At 40.4% G+C, this 16287-nt stretch overlaps 1 protein-coding gene across 1 annotated transcript in view; it reads left to right on the forward strand.

The window, feature by feature from the left end:
• The window catches only part of nrxn3a (neurexin 3a), a 206829-nt gene that overhangs the window by 117117 nt on the left and 73425 nt on the right, over positions 1 to 16287 (forward strand). Inside the window, 6 exon segments of the mRNA XM_082515716.1 lie at positions 9105 to 9308; positions 11042 to 11068; positions 14363 to 14482; positions 14765 to 14885; positions 14971 to 15231; positions 15488 to 15678. Coding sequence (XP_082371842.1) covers positions 9105 to 9308; positions 11042 to 11068; positions 14363 to 14482; positions 14765 to 14885; positions 14971 to 15231; positions 15488 to 15678 — 924 coding nt within the window.

Here is a 16287-nt window from a genome sequence, read left to right on the forward strand (position 1 = left end):
TCACCTCACCAGTGGCATGTCTTGAAATTTTTTGTTGGGGGGTCAGGTAGGGACACAGAAGGGCGGCAGATGTAATTGGCAGATAATGTTAAAAAAAAATCTACCAACCGTTAACCATAATTCAATAACCCCATAAACCGAATGCGCTTTTAACTCTTATTAGAATGAGATTTTAACCACTACGGTGCAAAGTTTTTAGATACTGCGTTGATAAAGTACAAGAGATACAATCAGTGCTTTGTCAGTGTTTACTCAGCAGTCAAGGACAGCAATATTTGCATAGTATTTTTACTGACATATAGTGCACCTACGTTTTGGGCAAAAACATTTTTGAATATTAAAATACGAACATCTTTAACAAACAATTGACAAATTAGCCAATGCAAAACTTTATCTGCCTGTTAAAAAAAGAAGATAATCTTCTCACAAACTGGTGTTTGATTTTGAAACAGGAAAAAAGTGGAGAAACAACTGAAAAGACTAAAATTTGAATGAAAGTGGGCGACAAACAAACAAGAGAGAAAAGCTGATCAGCTGATCATTGATCAGTTTCATGATAAGTAGCAACAGGAGAGGCAGGGGGAGAGAATGAGAGAAGAAGAGGCAGCTGTGCAGCGTAACGACAGAATAAATCCAGCTTTGTGTCTTTTTTTCATTATAGCGAAAGTCCGGGACAAACTGCGTCTCTTCTCAGCTCAACACGAAACGTGTAATATTTTCTCTGAATGACGGACCATTCCATTTTTAAGGAGCTGTTGGCAACTCTACTAACCTTATGAATAAAATAAAGTTCACTATCAGTAACATCATAGCACCCACCCAGCTGTATAGAAACTCCGTCAAGCTGGCTAGAACGCAGTACGAGTTATTGCAACTGAGGGTAAAAAGTCAGCACAACGAAAATAAACTCCACCTAAACTTAGTTTATATCTGACCCAGATAGACTGCAGGTCATAACTTCTTACCTGAAGTTCAGTTCACCTGACACTCGGACTGGCGGCTGCCTCGGGTCTCTGCTCCTCCTGCCTCCCCTTTCCCTCATCCACCTGCTGGCCTCTGTGGAAGCTCCGCCATAGCCACCACCAAACAACCGAGTTATTTTTACATTTTACACATCTGCCAGCATCTGGCCAATCCACCACCTCTCATTGTTCATGCCGTTACAAAAAAATAAATAAAAAAGTCATCAGCCCACCGGGCAAATGCCCGGTATGCCCGATGGCCAGTCCAGCTATGTTAACCTGCAACCAAATCTGCAGCTCCATACAGCAATGTTACGACTTGGATTATATCTTATAACTCATAACTCTTATGCTAGTTCCCCCCAGCAGCCTACTGTCGGAAATATTCGACGGTTGCAATAATTCTTTAAGTGTTATTTTTTCCTTGGTATTCTAATTTAAAGTTTACTAAACTCAACAAACTTAATATTACTTACCGGGACATTTATTCTGTCCTCATTTTCTTTCGCAGAAAAATTGTTTTCTGCCTCTTTCGTGCTTGGCTCTCCTACCTTTGCTAACGTGATGCTCATAGTGCAGAAGCCGATGCTGCATTCAGTTACACTCGGATATCTGAGCTTCACCGTGAAAACAAAATCGTACATTTGATATTTGATTGAATTTTATTGTTTTAGCTTCGGGGTGGCACCTGGGGTGGCCAGTCTGGTCCAGGCCACCCCCGCTGGTCACGCCACTGCACCTCACTCTTAGGCAAAAATACCTGCAGCCTTCACCTCCTTCTCCTCTGACCCCATGCCTACACTAAAGATTTGTGAGGAAGATGTGTGCAAGCTCTTCCAAAGACAGAAGACCAGGAAAGCTCTGGGATCTGACAGTATGTCCCCTTCCTGTCTGAAAGGCTGGAGCTGTTTGAAGTGCCCTCCTGCTTCAAATGCACCATCATCCTGCTCCCAAAAAAGTCCGCCATCACAGGATTAAATGACTACAGACCTATCACCCTGACGTCTGTGGTCATAAAGTGAAAGACTGGTGTTAAGCTACTTGTAGAACATCGCAGACCCCCGCAGAACCCCCTGCAATTTGCATTCTGGGCCTACAGACCATCCAAGGATGCAGCCAATATCGAATTGCACTGCCTCCAGCATCAATTTATCAATCTGGGACATACACAAGGATACTCGTGGACTTCAGCTTGGCCTTCAACACCATAATCCCAGACATCCTCCACCAGAAGCTCACACAACGTACTGTGCCCGGCTCCACCTATCAGTGGATCACCAGGTTCCTGATGGACAGGAAGAAGCAGGCAAGGCTGAGGAGCATCACATCCCACACACGGACAATCAGCACTGGCATCCCTCTCTCCCCACTGCTGTATGTAATGATACGATTACAATTACATCAAAATGTCATTCTGACTAGAGAAGTGTACTCTGATGTTAACAAAGAGAAGATAATCAGAACTGAGAGGACTGTGGTACATGGAGCCAATATTGCAGACACTGAGGACAGCTACAATTGCCTTGGAATCGCAAATTGCAAATGGAAATCATGAGGCCACTAGAAAGTTGCAACCACCAAATACTAGCAGAGAATAAGGCAGGTTCTTAGGAGTCAGCTGAATTGGAAGAACAACATCCAGGCAATCAACACCTACGCCCTGTCTGTCATCAGTTACCCTGGTGGGGTAATAAGCTAGCCAAAGGAGGAGAGAGAAGCCACTGACATAAAGACAAGAAAGTGCCTTACCCTGTATAGAGGGATTCAACCCAAATCCTGAAACTGTATGTCAAATGTAGGGAAGGAGGCAGAGGACGAGTGAGTGTCAGAACCACTATCCAAGATGAAACAGCAAAGATCCATGAGTAAATCATCAAGCTGGCAGCAACTGATAGTGTGCTTAGTGAATATCTCAGGCAGCAAAAACCTGAGAAAGAAGAGGAACCATTATAGAAGGACGGGTCCCTGCACAGGATGAACCAACGGCAGATAGAAGCGGCTAATATAGAGAAATCCTACCAGTTGCTGTACAATGCTGGACTAAAAGATAGCACAGAGCCACTTATCATGGCAGCACCGGAACAAGCTCTAAGCACAAGAGCCACAAAGGCTAAGGTCTACCACACCATCCAAGACCCAGGTGCAGGCTGTACAACAATGCGTCTGAGACAGTCCAGCATATAACAGCAAGATCCTAGCAAGCAGGGCATACACGGAAGGCCATCAACAAGCAGCAGGCAAAGTATACAGGAACATCCCAAAAAGTCTGTTTATCTGGACGTTTTCAGTGGGAGAAACGTTTCGTTACTCATCCAAGTGACTTCTTCAGTCTCAGCTGACTGCAGGTTTCCCCACTCTTATAAACACACCTTTGCACAATGACTGAACCAGCCCACTGAATGAACTGTGGCTGTGAGGTCAGATCCTTGATCATTAATCTTCAAATTGTCACGCAATGGCCATTGATGACTGGTCATGAGTACCATTCAAATGATCATAAGTCTGAATGATCAACTCGGTTACCTATAACATCTCACAGTGTCTGGCTTCAATCATCAGCCAGTAGGTAGGTTACTCTGAACACCACATCCCATTTTTTTCCACTTTATCCGGGGCCGGGTCGCAGGGGCAGCAGCCCAAGCAGAGAGGCCCAGACCTCCCTCTCCCCAGCCTTCTCCTCCAGCTTATCCAGGTGAACACCAAGGCGTTCCCAGGCCAGCCGAGAGATATAATCTCTCCAGTGTGTCCTGGGTCTGCCCCGGGGCCTCCTCCTGGTGGGACATGCCCGGAACACCTCACCCAGGAGGCGCTCAGCGGAACCACCTCAACTGGCTCCTTTTGAAAGGAACATCCCAAAAACCTTCCACCTATTTCACATATAAGGGTCAGTACTACAGGCAGAAACATGGGTGTGCCATGGGCTCCCCAGTTTCATCCATTGTGGCCAATTTGTACATGGAAGAAGTGGAAAAGAGGGCTTTGCTACCCTATCCAGGTATCAGGATGACACCTGGGTGAAAATCAAATCTCAGGACGTACCAAATTTCACTGATCACATTAACTTGGTGGACCAAGACATCAAAGGGAGGATATGAAAAGTGGCAGGTTAGCCTTCTTAGACTGTGAGATTTCCATCAGTAATGGGGGACATCTAAAGCTGGCGTGTACCGTAAACCTACACATACAGATCAGTATTTAAGGTTTGACTCTCATCATCCACTGGAGCACAAACTGGGAGTCATCAGGACGCTACAACACAGAGCGAACACCATCCCCACTGACACAGCAGCCAGGGAGGCAGAAGAACATCAAGAAGGCCCTGAGTAAATGTGGTTATCCCAGCTGGACTTTTGTCAAAGCTGGGAAGGCTCCTAAAGAAAGCTCCAGCCGATCCAGGAGAGAAGGACAACCGCTGCCCACCTGTAGTGATCCCGTACGTGTCAGGAGTAACAGTTGAGACACATTTTCTATAAACACTGCATCTCTTTGGCTTTTAAACCCCAAAACACACTGCGCCAAAAATTGGTTGCCCTGACACAAACAGAGTTTTGTAGTGTATGCTGTTAAGTGCCAGGAGGATTGCCATGATTTATACATCGGGGAAACACAACGCAGAAGAGCTACTTGTAGGCCAGTGGACACTGTTTCATTACGTGAAAAGGGAAAGGATGCAAAACTGAACATAACTCATAAACACAGATGGAGAGTAAAACACACAAACATGGAGAAATAAAGAACTATATACAGGGGAGCTTGAAAGGACACTATATAAACAGTGCTAAGAACAAGAACAAGGCCAAAAAGGGAACCACCTAAGAAAAGAGTCTAAGAACTAGAAACATGAATTACTAAACTAGGAAATACTGGAAACTACACAAGGACCAAGAAAGAAATCATAATAAGAACTCAGATAATAAGAACTGGATAAAGAACACAGAAACTCAGAATATAGGACAAAACCTAGGAACAAAAAATATGATGCTGGAATTAATCCAGCATCATTGTCTGACCTTACAAATGTGCTTCTGAAAGAGGAACCTATAAACACACTCCTAAACCTCGTGGAAAGCCTTCCCAGAAGAGTTCAAGCTGTTATATCTGCATAGGGTTGGTTGACCTCATATGTAACCCTATGAATTAATAAGGATGTCACTCAAGTTCACGTGAAGGTTGACGAGCAAATACTTCCGGCAATAAAACGTATAAATGTGGGCTAGCATATCAGAAGAAAACTGGCTTCAGAGAAGGCACGAGTTAAAACAACTCATTTCACATAATTGATGAACTTGTGGGTGTGCTCGGCAAGACATTTTTAAAACTGTGAATAATGTAAAGCAACTCATCTAGAGTCCAGTGTCAAAAAGAAAAAGGAAAAGAGGATGATTTCAGTTCTTCTTCTGGGTCTGCACTAGTATGTCTATCACTCCTTTATTATGCATATTTTTTCTTCCCACTCACGCCACTGTGCTTGCTCATAGGGGGTCATGTGATTGTTGGGATTTTCTCTGTTTTCTTTGTATTATTGTAGGGCTTTACTGTACACTTTAAAGCGCCTTGAGGCAACTTTTGTTCTGATTTGGTGCCATAGAAATAAACTTAAATTGAACTTTATGTGGAACAACACGGAAATGTTTTAGGCTTTAGAGACTCAACATTCTAACACAAACATAAAATAAGCATATGGGGGAATGTAGCTGTTATTTCACTTGGTTACCCTGACCTATCTGCAAAAAGTAAGGTGGTGCATGAGACTATTGGAGATGAGAAAGTAATTGATTTTATCAGATCTTAGTAAGTGATATGCAGATTTATTCAGACTCCATCAGTGTGGACGCACATGCCTTTTACCTACTCAAGCTTTACTTTTCCTCAGCTTAGCTTTATCCAATCATTATCCATATTTTAATTTACACATTTGTTTCTCAGTGAGCCACACCCACCCTAATTTACCTACAGGACTTTCCAACAGATAGATGGACTGTGTCTCCACCTTGTGGCCATGTGATAGAACTACAGCATCCCAGTCACGCAGATAAACTGAACAAAGGGCATTTAGAGGACATGAAATGCTTCAGCATATTATCAGATCATTTATCAAATTAAGCTACTGTGACAGGACAAATAATCACCGTAATCTGATTGATGCAATGAGAATGCAAGAAAATGGCAATCAGCCTTAGAGGGTTTAGGAAAGAGAGGTTTGACTACAGAAAGCAAGAGTGTAAAGTGAGCTCAATGAAATGGATTTTTCTTTAGGTAGAGAAATAAAGAATGATATCACTGGTGGCCCATTTAGATTAGGTTTAGAGTTGTGTGAAACTAGGCAATTTAAATTCTTTTTTTTTAGCTTTACAGTTTTTCTATTTGGTTGTTTCAAACACTTTGACTCTGAAGTTAAATGTAATCTGACTGTGCAGTGACAAATTACTACAAATATTCAGTAATATTACTAATAAAGCAATCAAAGGGAATGCATGTACACAAAATGTTAGATATTTCAGTTGATTTTTGTAAAAAGGATATATCTGTTATCTATACGTAGAGGCAAACCATAAAGTACAACACTGGACTTTGATAAACAACTGTGGCCTACAGCTTGATATCATCCATGAAGAGGAGGTGGCCAACTATTGCTCCATTCCATAATTGGTATCCATATCCAGTCTTGTTAATGATCTCACTGAGGGAGTTCAGGCCTGTGCAAGACAGCAGTGGGGACAGAGTATCTCCTTTTGCGTCCTGCAGTTGATGGTGACTTGTGTTATTGGTTTGGAGCTGGCTTGTCAACACATCCCCATCAAATTCCTCATTTCTTGTAAAGTTACTGGTATTCCTAGAACTTTTTTGTATCAATCCAGGTGGTGCACAGGTTGGTCAGTCTGGTCTCACAGTTTTGAGTCACCAGTATATCTGCCAGTAGCTGTGTTTTGCCCCTCTAGTGTCTTGAATGAATGAATGAATTGAACCATGTGCCTGTTCGTCTTAGCCTCGATGATGCCTGATAGGAGCTTCCATATGGTACTGAGGCAGGTTACTGGCCGATAGGTCAATGGGACCATTCCCTTCTGGGGATGCATCGGTTAGCCTTCAGTTAGCCTTCGGTTAGCCTTTGGTTAGCCATTTCAGGTGTGTCTCGTCCATTAGGAACTGGTTTATTTGTGCTGCTAGATGCTCATGGAGTGGAATTAGCTTCTTTAGCCAGTAGGTGTGAATCATGTCAGGGCCTGGTGCAGTCCAGCTCTGGACATGTCTACCAATGTGATAGTTGCTGGACCTTGTGTGCTCTTAGCTCCACAAGCATGGTTGTCATGGGTTGCATTTGTCCCATATGGTCTTCCAGTATTGTTCCATCTCCAGCCTTGGTGGGATTGTTCTCATATTGGTCCCCTGCCACTGAGAATACGCCTTGGACGATTCGGTGGAGTACAGCTGGTGTATACTGGTGGTCTCTATCTGTCTGGTACAAATCTTCAAGCGGCTGGTCAACACTGAATCCCCCCCACTACATTAGGCAGCTCTCTCTCACTCATCAGTAATGTATATATAATTTTAATTACCTATGGCCTTCCTTCACTTTGCATGCCAACCATTTGATTCAGTCTTTTAGAAAGTATTTTTATTTTATTTCCAGTCTGTATGTGAATGTGTCAATAACCAGGATCTCCTCAACCACAGTTACCTATTCTCTATAGCTCTGTGTTTCATAGTTTCATAGTTTCTTAATTAGTTTTCTTTGCCGCTACCAGGAGAATCTTAAACAGGTATTCGTCCTTTGGATGCACATTTCCTTTAAGATGACCCAAGTATAGGATCTGAAATGACCGTGGAAATTGTATATTCAAATATGTTAACAAGAGCTGAATGAATACCAATTTGGAGATGAGTTCATCCCATTTTTGTAATTTAATTTTTGGTGCTTCTATTGGCACTGATGAAAATAGGTTTAGTAATTGTGGCAGTATATTCATCTTTATCACCCTCATTCTATCATTTAATCTGAATTGGTAGGAAAACCATCTGTCAATGTCAAAGTTACCATCATTATAGTCATAGTTGGTTTGATATAGTTTTGTCTGGTTTTCGTTTATAGCTACACCCAAATATTTAAGTTATTTAGCTCCCCAATTTACTTTATATTAAAGTTCCTGATCTGGTAAGCGGTTGAACATGAAAATGTGGGTTTTCTGAATATTTATCTTACAGCCAGAGTCCTCGCTAAATATATCTAATACTTGGACCAACCGAGTAAAGGAGTTTGTTGGGTTTGACAGATAAATCATAACATCATCTGAAAATAGGCTTATGGTATTTATCTGATTGGTCATTTCTTTTTCCTGTAATCAAGTCACTTTGCCTGATCATTTGGGCCAGTGGTTCAATATACAGAGTGAAAAGCATAGGAGTCAGGTGACATCCCTGTCTGGTTCCCCTGTGCAGCTCAAATTCCTGTTAAAGCCAGGAGAGGGACTAACCTGTGCTCCCAAAGTTGTGCACCACTCACTCCAAACACGAGTGGTGAATTGAGGCGCACAATCCAAAACAATGTCGAAGGGGATTCCATGAAGCCAGAGGATGTGGTCAGTAAGCAGCGAGGCAATTTCTAGAGCTAAAGGAAGCTTGGGGAGAGCAACAAAATGGACAGCTTTGGAGAAGCGATTGATGATGGTTAAGATGACAGTGTTACCAGATGGGCTCAGTGTGTTACCTGGGGATAAACCTTAAAGGGATGTGGAGACAGTGTCAGGCTTATCCAGCTGAGCATCCCAGAGCAGGGACTCAATCTCCCAACTCAGGGAACCAATGATGCAGTCCAGTGAAAGGGGACCAGACTTTCTGGGACAGCACATCAGGTTTGATGTTACAGGACCTTGGTCGATAGCTAATGTTGAGGTTAAATCTGGTAGAGGTGGATAATATCCACCTGGCCCGATGAGCATTGTAATACTTTGCAGTCCGGGGATATGCAAGGTTTTGGGATCTGTCTGTACTACAAAGGCATGCTCCTTCCAGCCAGTGCCTTTCTCTTGTAGGACCAGTTTGATGGCGAGGACTTATCATACTTCCTTTCTGTGGGAGAACAATAGTAAGAGAAAAAAAAACACATAAATGTATTTTACTTCTGTTCCTGACTTTCTCTTCCAGAGGCTTCAATCCTCTCCTATGATGGCAGCATGTATATGAAGGTTGTGATGCCGACCATCATGCATACTGAAGCTGAGGATGTGTCTTTGCGGTTTCGCTCCCAGCGGGCTTATGGTCTCCTCATGGCCACTACCTCCCGAGACTCAGCCGACACGCTACGGCTGGAGTTGGACGGGAGTCGCGTCAAACTCACGGTCAATCTAGGTATCGTATGCCCCACCCAGCCATCTGCCACTACACCTCCACCTTCACTGTGAGATGGTTTACCGTCGAGCGGTAACTTCTCCTTTTCTATTCTCTTTTTTTTCGTCTTTTCATTGGTTACTCATCACAGTGATCCCTCAAAGATTTCAACCATCTTTAGAACAGCAATCAGTTCTCTTTTGCATGGCTGTTAATGTGTGCATAAATCACCAGACAGCAATTACTGGAAACATTTAAAAATACATACATTTTACTTCACTATTAAATATGTTTGGAAACCTTTGAACCAGAAACGTGTACTCACTTTTGTTTATAGAACCTTTGAGACAGTAAAAGCAAAATAAGTAGAATACACATCATAAACAGGTTCTATATCTGGTTTCATTTTGTTGTTTTTATTTTATCTATTTTTTTAAAGAACAGACTGTGCTGAGATTTTCTCAGATGTAATCCGTAGTAAGAATAACCACTGATCCATCATTCAGCAGGATAGGATATAAAAGGAACAAGTTTTCTTTCTACGACCTTCATTTTTGTGTCTGACATCAGGTAATTTCTGTGTCACCCTGCTGTTGTTCTGGGTGTCTTTTTGTTTTTTGTTGCTCATGATAGTTTCTTTTTGTTATTAAATTTTGTGGTTTTTCAGCGTCTTCCTTTTGCTTGTTTTCCCATCAACTCCATTTCCCATCATGCTTTGTCAAAAGATGGTATTCACACCTTCAAAGGCCTTAAGCCTGCGGCCCGTCAGGCGAACAGCCCGAGAACAGAGCCCAGCAAAACCTACAGGTAGCTGCAACCCCAATGTTAAAAAGAAAAGACAAGAAGAAGAAATGGCAAAGAAACACGAGTCACAAACTGCATTTTGTCTGTTCTATATCGTACATACAGTTTGTCTTGTTTGATTAACGGTGGAAGTTGTATACCATTTAGATGAATTTTATGAGGCATACTCTTGTTTTTAATTTCAAAAATGAAGCGCCAATTGGTCAGTACTTTATATGACTTTCTATCCCATATTAATCCATGTAGTTTTGTACTAAGTGTTAATGTTAGTAGCCTGACCCTTTGATGGAGCGTAGCGACATGCAGGAACAGTATAGCAGGAGTTTTGATGCTTGGGGTTCCTGTGCTTCTGCACGGTGCTGGTGCTGACTGGATCGTGGCTGTTTGCTCCCACTTTTCTGTTGCGGTTGACGACACATGAAACCACCAGCCACATGGTGACCAACCCTCGCTGTCGCAGTGTGCGGCAGTTATTCTGGCCTTAGTTCAGATAATGAACTTGCTTTTTCTCAGTTACAAACGTTTATTTAAAAAAAAATCTGTTTGAATATCAGATCCATTTATAATTATTGTTTGTTTTTATTAAGTAACTGAGGCAATTTCACTGGTGCGGAGGCTTTGATTTAAATGCAAAGTCAAATAGTGTTGGGTCGGAAAACCCATGTAGCTGGTATTACAAGTGGCCATTTTTATGTAAATATAGCACAATTATTAATTACAGCACTGTTGATTAACAAAAGAGCAGAAATTAATGTATTGAGTAATGACATGTTATATTTATTACATGATTGTTTGACTTAGAGATCATTCTAAAGATAGACCAATGGGATGAAATGGCTGCCTTACTGCATGTGTACGTCCCCGGAAGGGTGGATTTTTTGTTTTTGGATGTCTGCAGCAGTAACCTTGAAGGATGCAATTTCATCTGTCATTTATTCTTCCCCATCTAGACTGTATCAGGATAAACTGTAACTCCAGTAAGTTAACACTCAAGTTTCATTTTGTTTTGTTTGTTAATGATATCGATGTTTTTTGTTTTTTAAAGAAGAAAGAAATGTAATTTTTCAAAATCCAACATCTTCTTATTTGAAGGGTGAGTTTGAGCAACATAAAGCAGTAGAAACAGACTCAGTGAAATTAAATGGTGATGACATAATTCCTCATTTTATATATGCCAGAGGATCACAGATAAAATCAGTCTTCTGTTTCCTCTATACTCTACATAACCAATATTTAAAGAAGCTTTTATGAGATTAAATTACTCTTACCTTCCTTAGGAGAAAAAACGTGAATATACAGTAAATACAGTATATTTCACTATAGTTGCCACCTTCTTTGGTACAGAGTGGGAAATAATAATTGAGAGCCAATACTAGCAGAGTACTACTGACATTTGTCGTCCAGTTTGGCGCTATGGCACCATATTGCCTCAGTAATGGAGACACTGGTACGGTAGATGAACAACCTTTTGGTGTTACCTCACAAGATGGAAATTAAAATTAGATGAAGATAAATATGAAATTTGGTAAGAATGTATGAAAAGGATGAGTAACTGTTATGTTCTGTGGTAGCAAACCAATAGAAATTGCTGGTGTAGAGCTTGTGCTTTAGCTGTAAGTTAGTACATATTGTTCTCTAAAGAGTGCAGTAATAGCCTGAAGTTAACACTGATGTAGGTAAATGACACTGAACAAGGTAAGTTATTATTAAACGATTATTATTAATCTGTCATTATTGGTTAGCACCAAAATGATGAACTTGACTAAATCATACAAGCCTCTGTCTTCAGTGGAACACGACTGAAAGCACTCAGATTTAAACTAAAGGGACTAAAGTAATTATGTGTGTAAGCGTTCATGCCCAGCACATGAGTGCTCATGAACTACCTTTGATTTTATGTGAGGAATTTATAAACACCAAATATTAAAGCCTTATTTCAGGGGAAAACTTGACAAGCTAAACGATGTAACCATAAAAATTGAATTTTGTGAATCATTTTGAATTTGAGTGTTTGTTAAAACATTGATAATATCCATAATAATGCTATGATAAAACCCATGTTATCACTCCTTATTTTTCAAAGCACACTAATAGAGAAATATAAATCCAAGGAAAAATTCACGTTGTTTCATCAGGTGGACATTTTCAGTCCATTACTTTTTCTGTACAACGAGACAGTTTTTTAAACTGAAATTTGTGTTTCCATAAGTAATATGCATGCTAATGACAACTAGCTGAGTACTGACTGACAACGGGTGTACTTTACACTCCTAACACAAACCCAGATTCAAAAGACTGAAAACAGTCTTTTAATTAAATGTAATATTTGACTATTTATTGAAGAAAGCGTGTTTTTCAGAGGAAACTAGTTCGCAGGATAGTTTGTCATGTTAGGGAACTTTCTAAGCATTTTTCAGGCTAGCTGTGATGAATCATTAAGCTCTTTCTACTTATAGTGTGTCTGTTGCTGTTTTACAGTCATTTCCAAGATCACTACGATTGCTTTTACTCATAATGGGGTAATGGAGATTCGATCAGCTTAAAGATGTAATCAAAATGATTTAACCCAATTTAGATTTTAATTTAAATACTCAAAGAATGTACATATTAAAAACTAATATTAATATTGATAATATTACACGTTATTGAGAATATGCATTATCCTTTGAGCTTTTTGATATGAATAATTATAAATGAGAAAAACTTTTAAAATTGTTTCCCACGTTTCAGACAGCTTCTTGAAAATTGATGATGATCAATCTCATCAACTTCTCGCCAACTTGCCTACATAATCTGTCTTTATAGGTTCACAGTGTTGGCATCTGTATTACTTGTGTATTTACTTGGTATTGGATCGATACCAAAAGTTGTAGCACCATGCATTAAACACATTGATGGGATGTTAGCTATCCACTTCCAGTCACTCAAATAAACAATTAAATATATGAGGTCCACCAAATTCTTGGAGCTGCTTGAGCAAAGGATAGGTTGGTCCAGCAACCATGGAAAAATATAATTACGTTTCTCGTCTACGGTTGTGAAAGATTAAGACTGAAGACTCAAACTAAGTTAAACTTTTCTTTAATTTTCTTTTTTACATTTCAGCCACAAAATACTGCAAATAGTTCTATAATTACAGACTTTGACATATGCTGGTGACATAAATGCCACCATGTCTCACATGCATACAAAATATTAATTTTAGTTTTGGATTGTTATGATGCAACACATCTTTTTATAAAATCTGCCTGTGATTGCTAAAATACAGGTGGTGCATCAATTGACCCTTACCCCACTTTCCTCTGCATTTCCATGTGTGGCATCGCTGATGTAAATGATGTAAATGTAAAGAAGAAAATGCTTAAATTAATTTAAAGATAAATGAATAAAACTGTATGACCAACCTGTTTTCCACATCAGTGCTAATTTCTTTTAAATCTCATGACTGTTTTCTAACCTGAAGTAGTTTCATACTTTTCTAAAAGGAAAGAATAGTTCTCCTCCTGCCCTGAGATCAGGTGTGGCTGAAGAAATGGTTTCCAATAATATAAAGCAGCCGTCCTCATCCTTTTTTGTGCCAGGGATCGGTTTATGCCCGACAATATTTTCACGGACCGGCCTTTAAGGTTTTGCGTATAAATACAACAAAATAAAACCAGTACTGTTACCAAAAAAAAATAAAAAATTGATTCACACGGGAAAAAACCCTGTTAACACTGAAAACGCTAAAAAACGATAAAAACCCTGAAAAGCATGAATTTCGCACCTGAGCCTCGACTCTGGCAGCCCGGTACCAAACGACTCCGGTCCGTGGCCCGGGGCTTGGGCACCACTGATATAAAGCCCTAATGTTTGCTGAACACAAACATATAACACTGGTCATGTTAATAGCATTTTGTTATTGGAGCAGGAGATTAAGAAATGAAGATAAAAAAGCAGTGCAGAACATGGAAGGAATGACAGGAAGATTTCTTTAACTCTATGATGAGTAAAAGCAATTATTTCTACTGCTTAGCAGTCAGGTAAATGATATGAGCACAGATGTTTGACATCTGTGCTCATATCATTTACCCTGTGTAAATAAATGAATGACTATATCAAACCTTTGTTTCCCATCAGATCTAATTTCAATCCAATTTTTCCCTCATTTTTAAACCACTAACCACATTGTGGAAGACCTGTAAATGTTCCTATTGTCACTGGTGGGAAGCAAAGGTTTGGTTTTAGGCTCTCAGGATGTCCTTAACTTTGTGACTGACCATTGTTCTCAGGCAAGGGACCGGAGACCCTGTATGCTGGGCAAAAGCTCAATGATAATGAATGGCATACAGTGCGTGTGGTGCGTCGTGGCAAAACCTACAAGCTAACGGTTGACGATGATGTAGCAGAAGGTACTTGCCTCCATCAACTGGAAATATTCTTAGTATGTCTTTGTCAGTGTTATTCCACCATGCTACAGCATCTCGCCATAAACACTAAAGTCAGTGTGTAATTCTGCTCCAAAAAAGCAAGTACACATGTACCCATTAGTGTCAGTTTGCATTCATCTAATACTGTGTAATGTAATTTTCTCCTTAAATCAGCCCTTTTGTGTTAGTGTCAGACGGTGTTCTCTTTTCTTTTCGTTTTTTGTCTTTCTTTCAACCCTTCCCCTCCACCCTCCCCGTCTCCAGGCCAAATGGTGGGTGACCACACTCGTCTGGAGTTCCATAACATCGAAACAGGCATAATGACAGAGCGCCGATTTGTTTCTAGCATCCCATCCAGCTTTATTGGTCACCTCCAGAGCCTAAGGTATTTCTACTTCTAAGATGAATATTCTGTAGATTTTTAAAAATGTTTCCTTATTTTTGCCCACATGTTCTTTTCTTTTTCTCAGATTTAACGGCATGCTATACATTGACTTATGCAAGAATGGTGACATTGATTACTGTGAGCTCAATGCCCGCTTTGGGATTCGCTCCATTATCGCTGACCCTGTCACCTTCAAATCCAAGAGCAGCTATCTCAGCCTGGCCACGTTACAGGCCTACACGTCCATGCACCTCTTCTTTCAGTTCAAGACCACTTCACCAGATGGCTTCATACTCTTCAACTCTGGAGACGGCAATGATTTCATTGCTGTGGAACTAGTTAAAGGGTAAACTTTCCTTTAGAGGATACCTGTTAAACTTTTGTTAATGGTTGGTTGATTTTATTGTGTTCCAATAAGAATAACGAACAAACACATTTTTGTCAAAAGTCTGATATCCTGATCATGGCCGAACCTTCATTATAGGATAAAATTCATCTTTCTGTTATATTTTTACTAATTTGCAAATAGCAGATGTTTGTATTGCTATTTCACACTTGTTTTTGTTGTTAAACCCATATAACTAGTGATTTTTCTCTTGTAGGTACATACACTATGTTTTTGACCTTGGAAATGGGCCCAACCTCATCAAGGGAAAAAGTGAAAGGGCACTAAATGACAATCAGTGGCACAATGTGGCTATTACCCGAGACAACAGCAACACCCATACGCTGAAAGTAGATGCTACAGCCACTAGTCAGAGTATCAATGGTGCCAAGAATCTGGACCTTAAAGGTACACTCAAGATATGACTCAGTTTTTCATTTAGATATAGTGGTTGTTTGCTGCACTGATAAGAAACGAGTGTTTCGCTCTGTGGTATAGTGGTTAAGACATTTTACCTGACATGCAAAAGCTTCCTGGTTTCATTTTGGCAGGAGACACACAAACCATACCTCAAGCCCTTTGAGGGTTTTAAAAGATGCCTATAAATAAATGTATTATTATTATTATTATCATTATTATGAATAAACTTTATTACGATCTACTCAAGCTGCTTCGATTTCAGGACTATAGATGCACAATCCTCTTAGCTGTGTGTGCAGCGCGCCTTCAAGCCCAGTTTTTGACACTTTGTGGAGCATGCTGTAACCTTGGGGATATAAATCCAATAATTTCACAATTCAGAACGATGACGATGATCACTGTTGACTTAGTTAAATTTGAAGTTAAAGTTTAGGACTGCCAAATATTAATGACTAATTGTGTGGAGGATGGGCTCATGGCGTACATCCTTTGATGCCAACTGGTCAGCCAGCTTACTACTTACTTCTAACTTACCTTTAATCTTTTCATGGATGCTAGGCGTGACGTTGTCAGCAGGAAGTGTGGGTCAATATACTG

This window comes from Aulonocara stuartgranti (genome assembly GCF_965226115.1).
Source record: "Aulonocara stuartgranti genome assembly, chromosome: 19".
Classification (NCBI taxonomy): Eukaryota; Metazoa; Chordata; class Actinopteri; order Cichliformes; family Cichlidae; genus Aulonocara; species Aulonocara stuartgranti.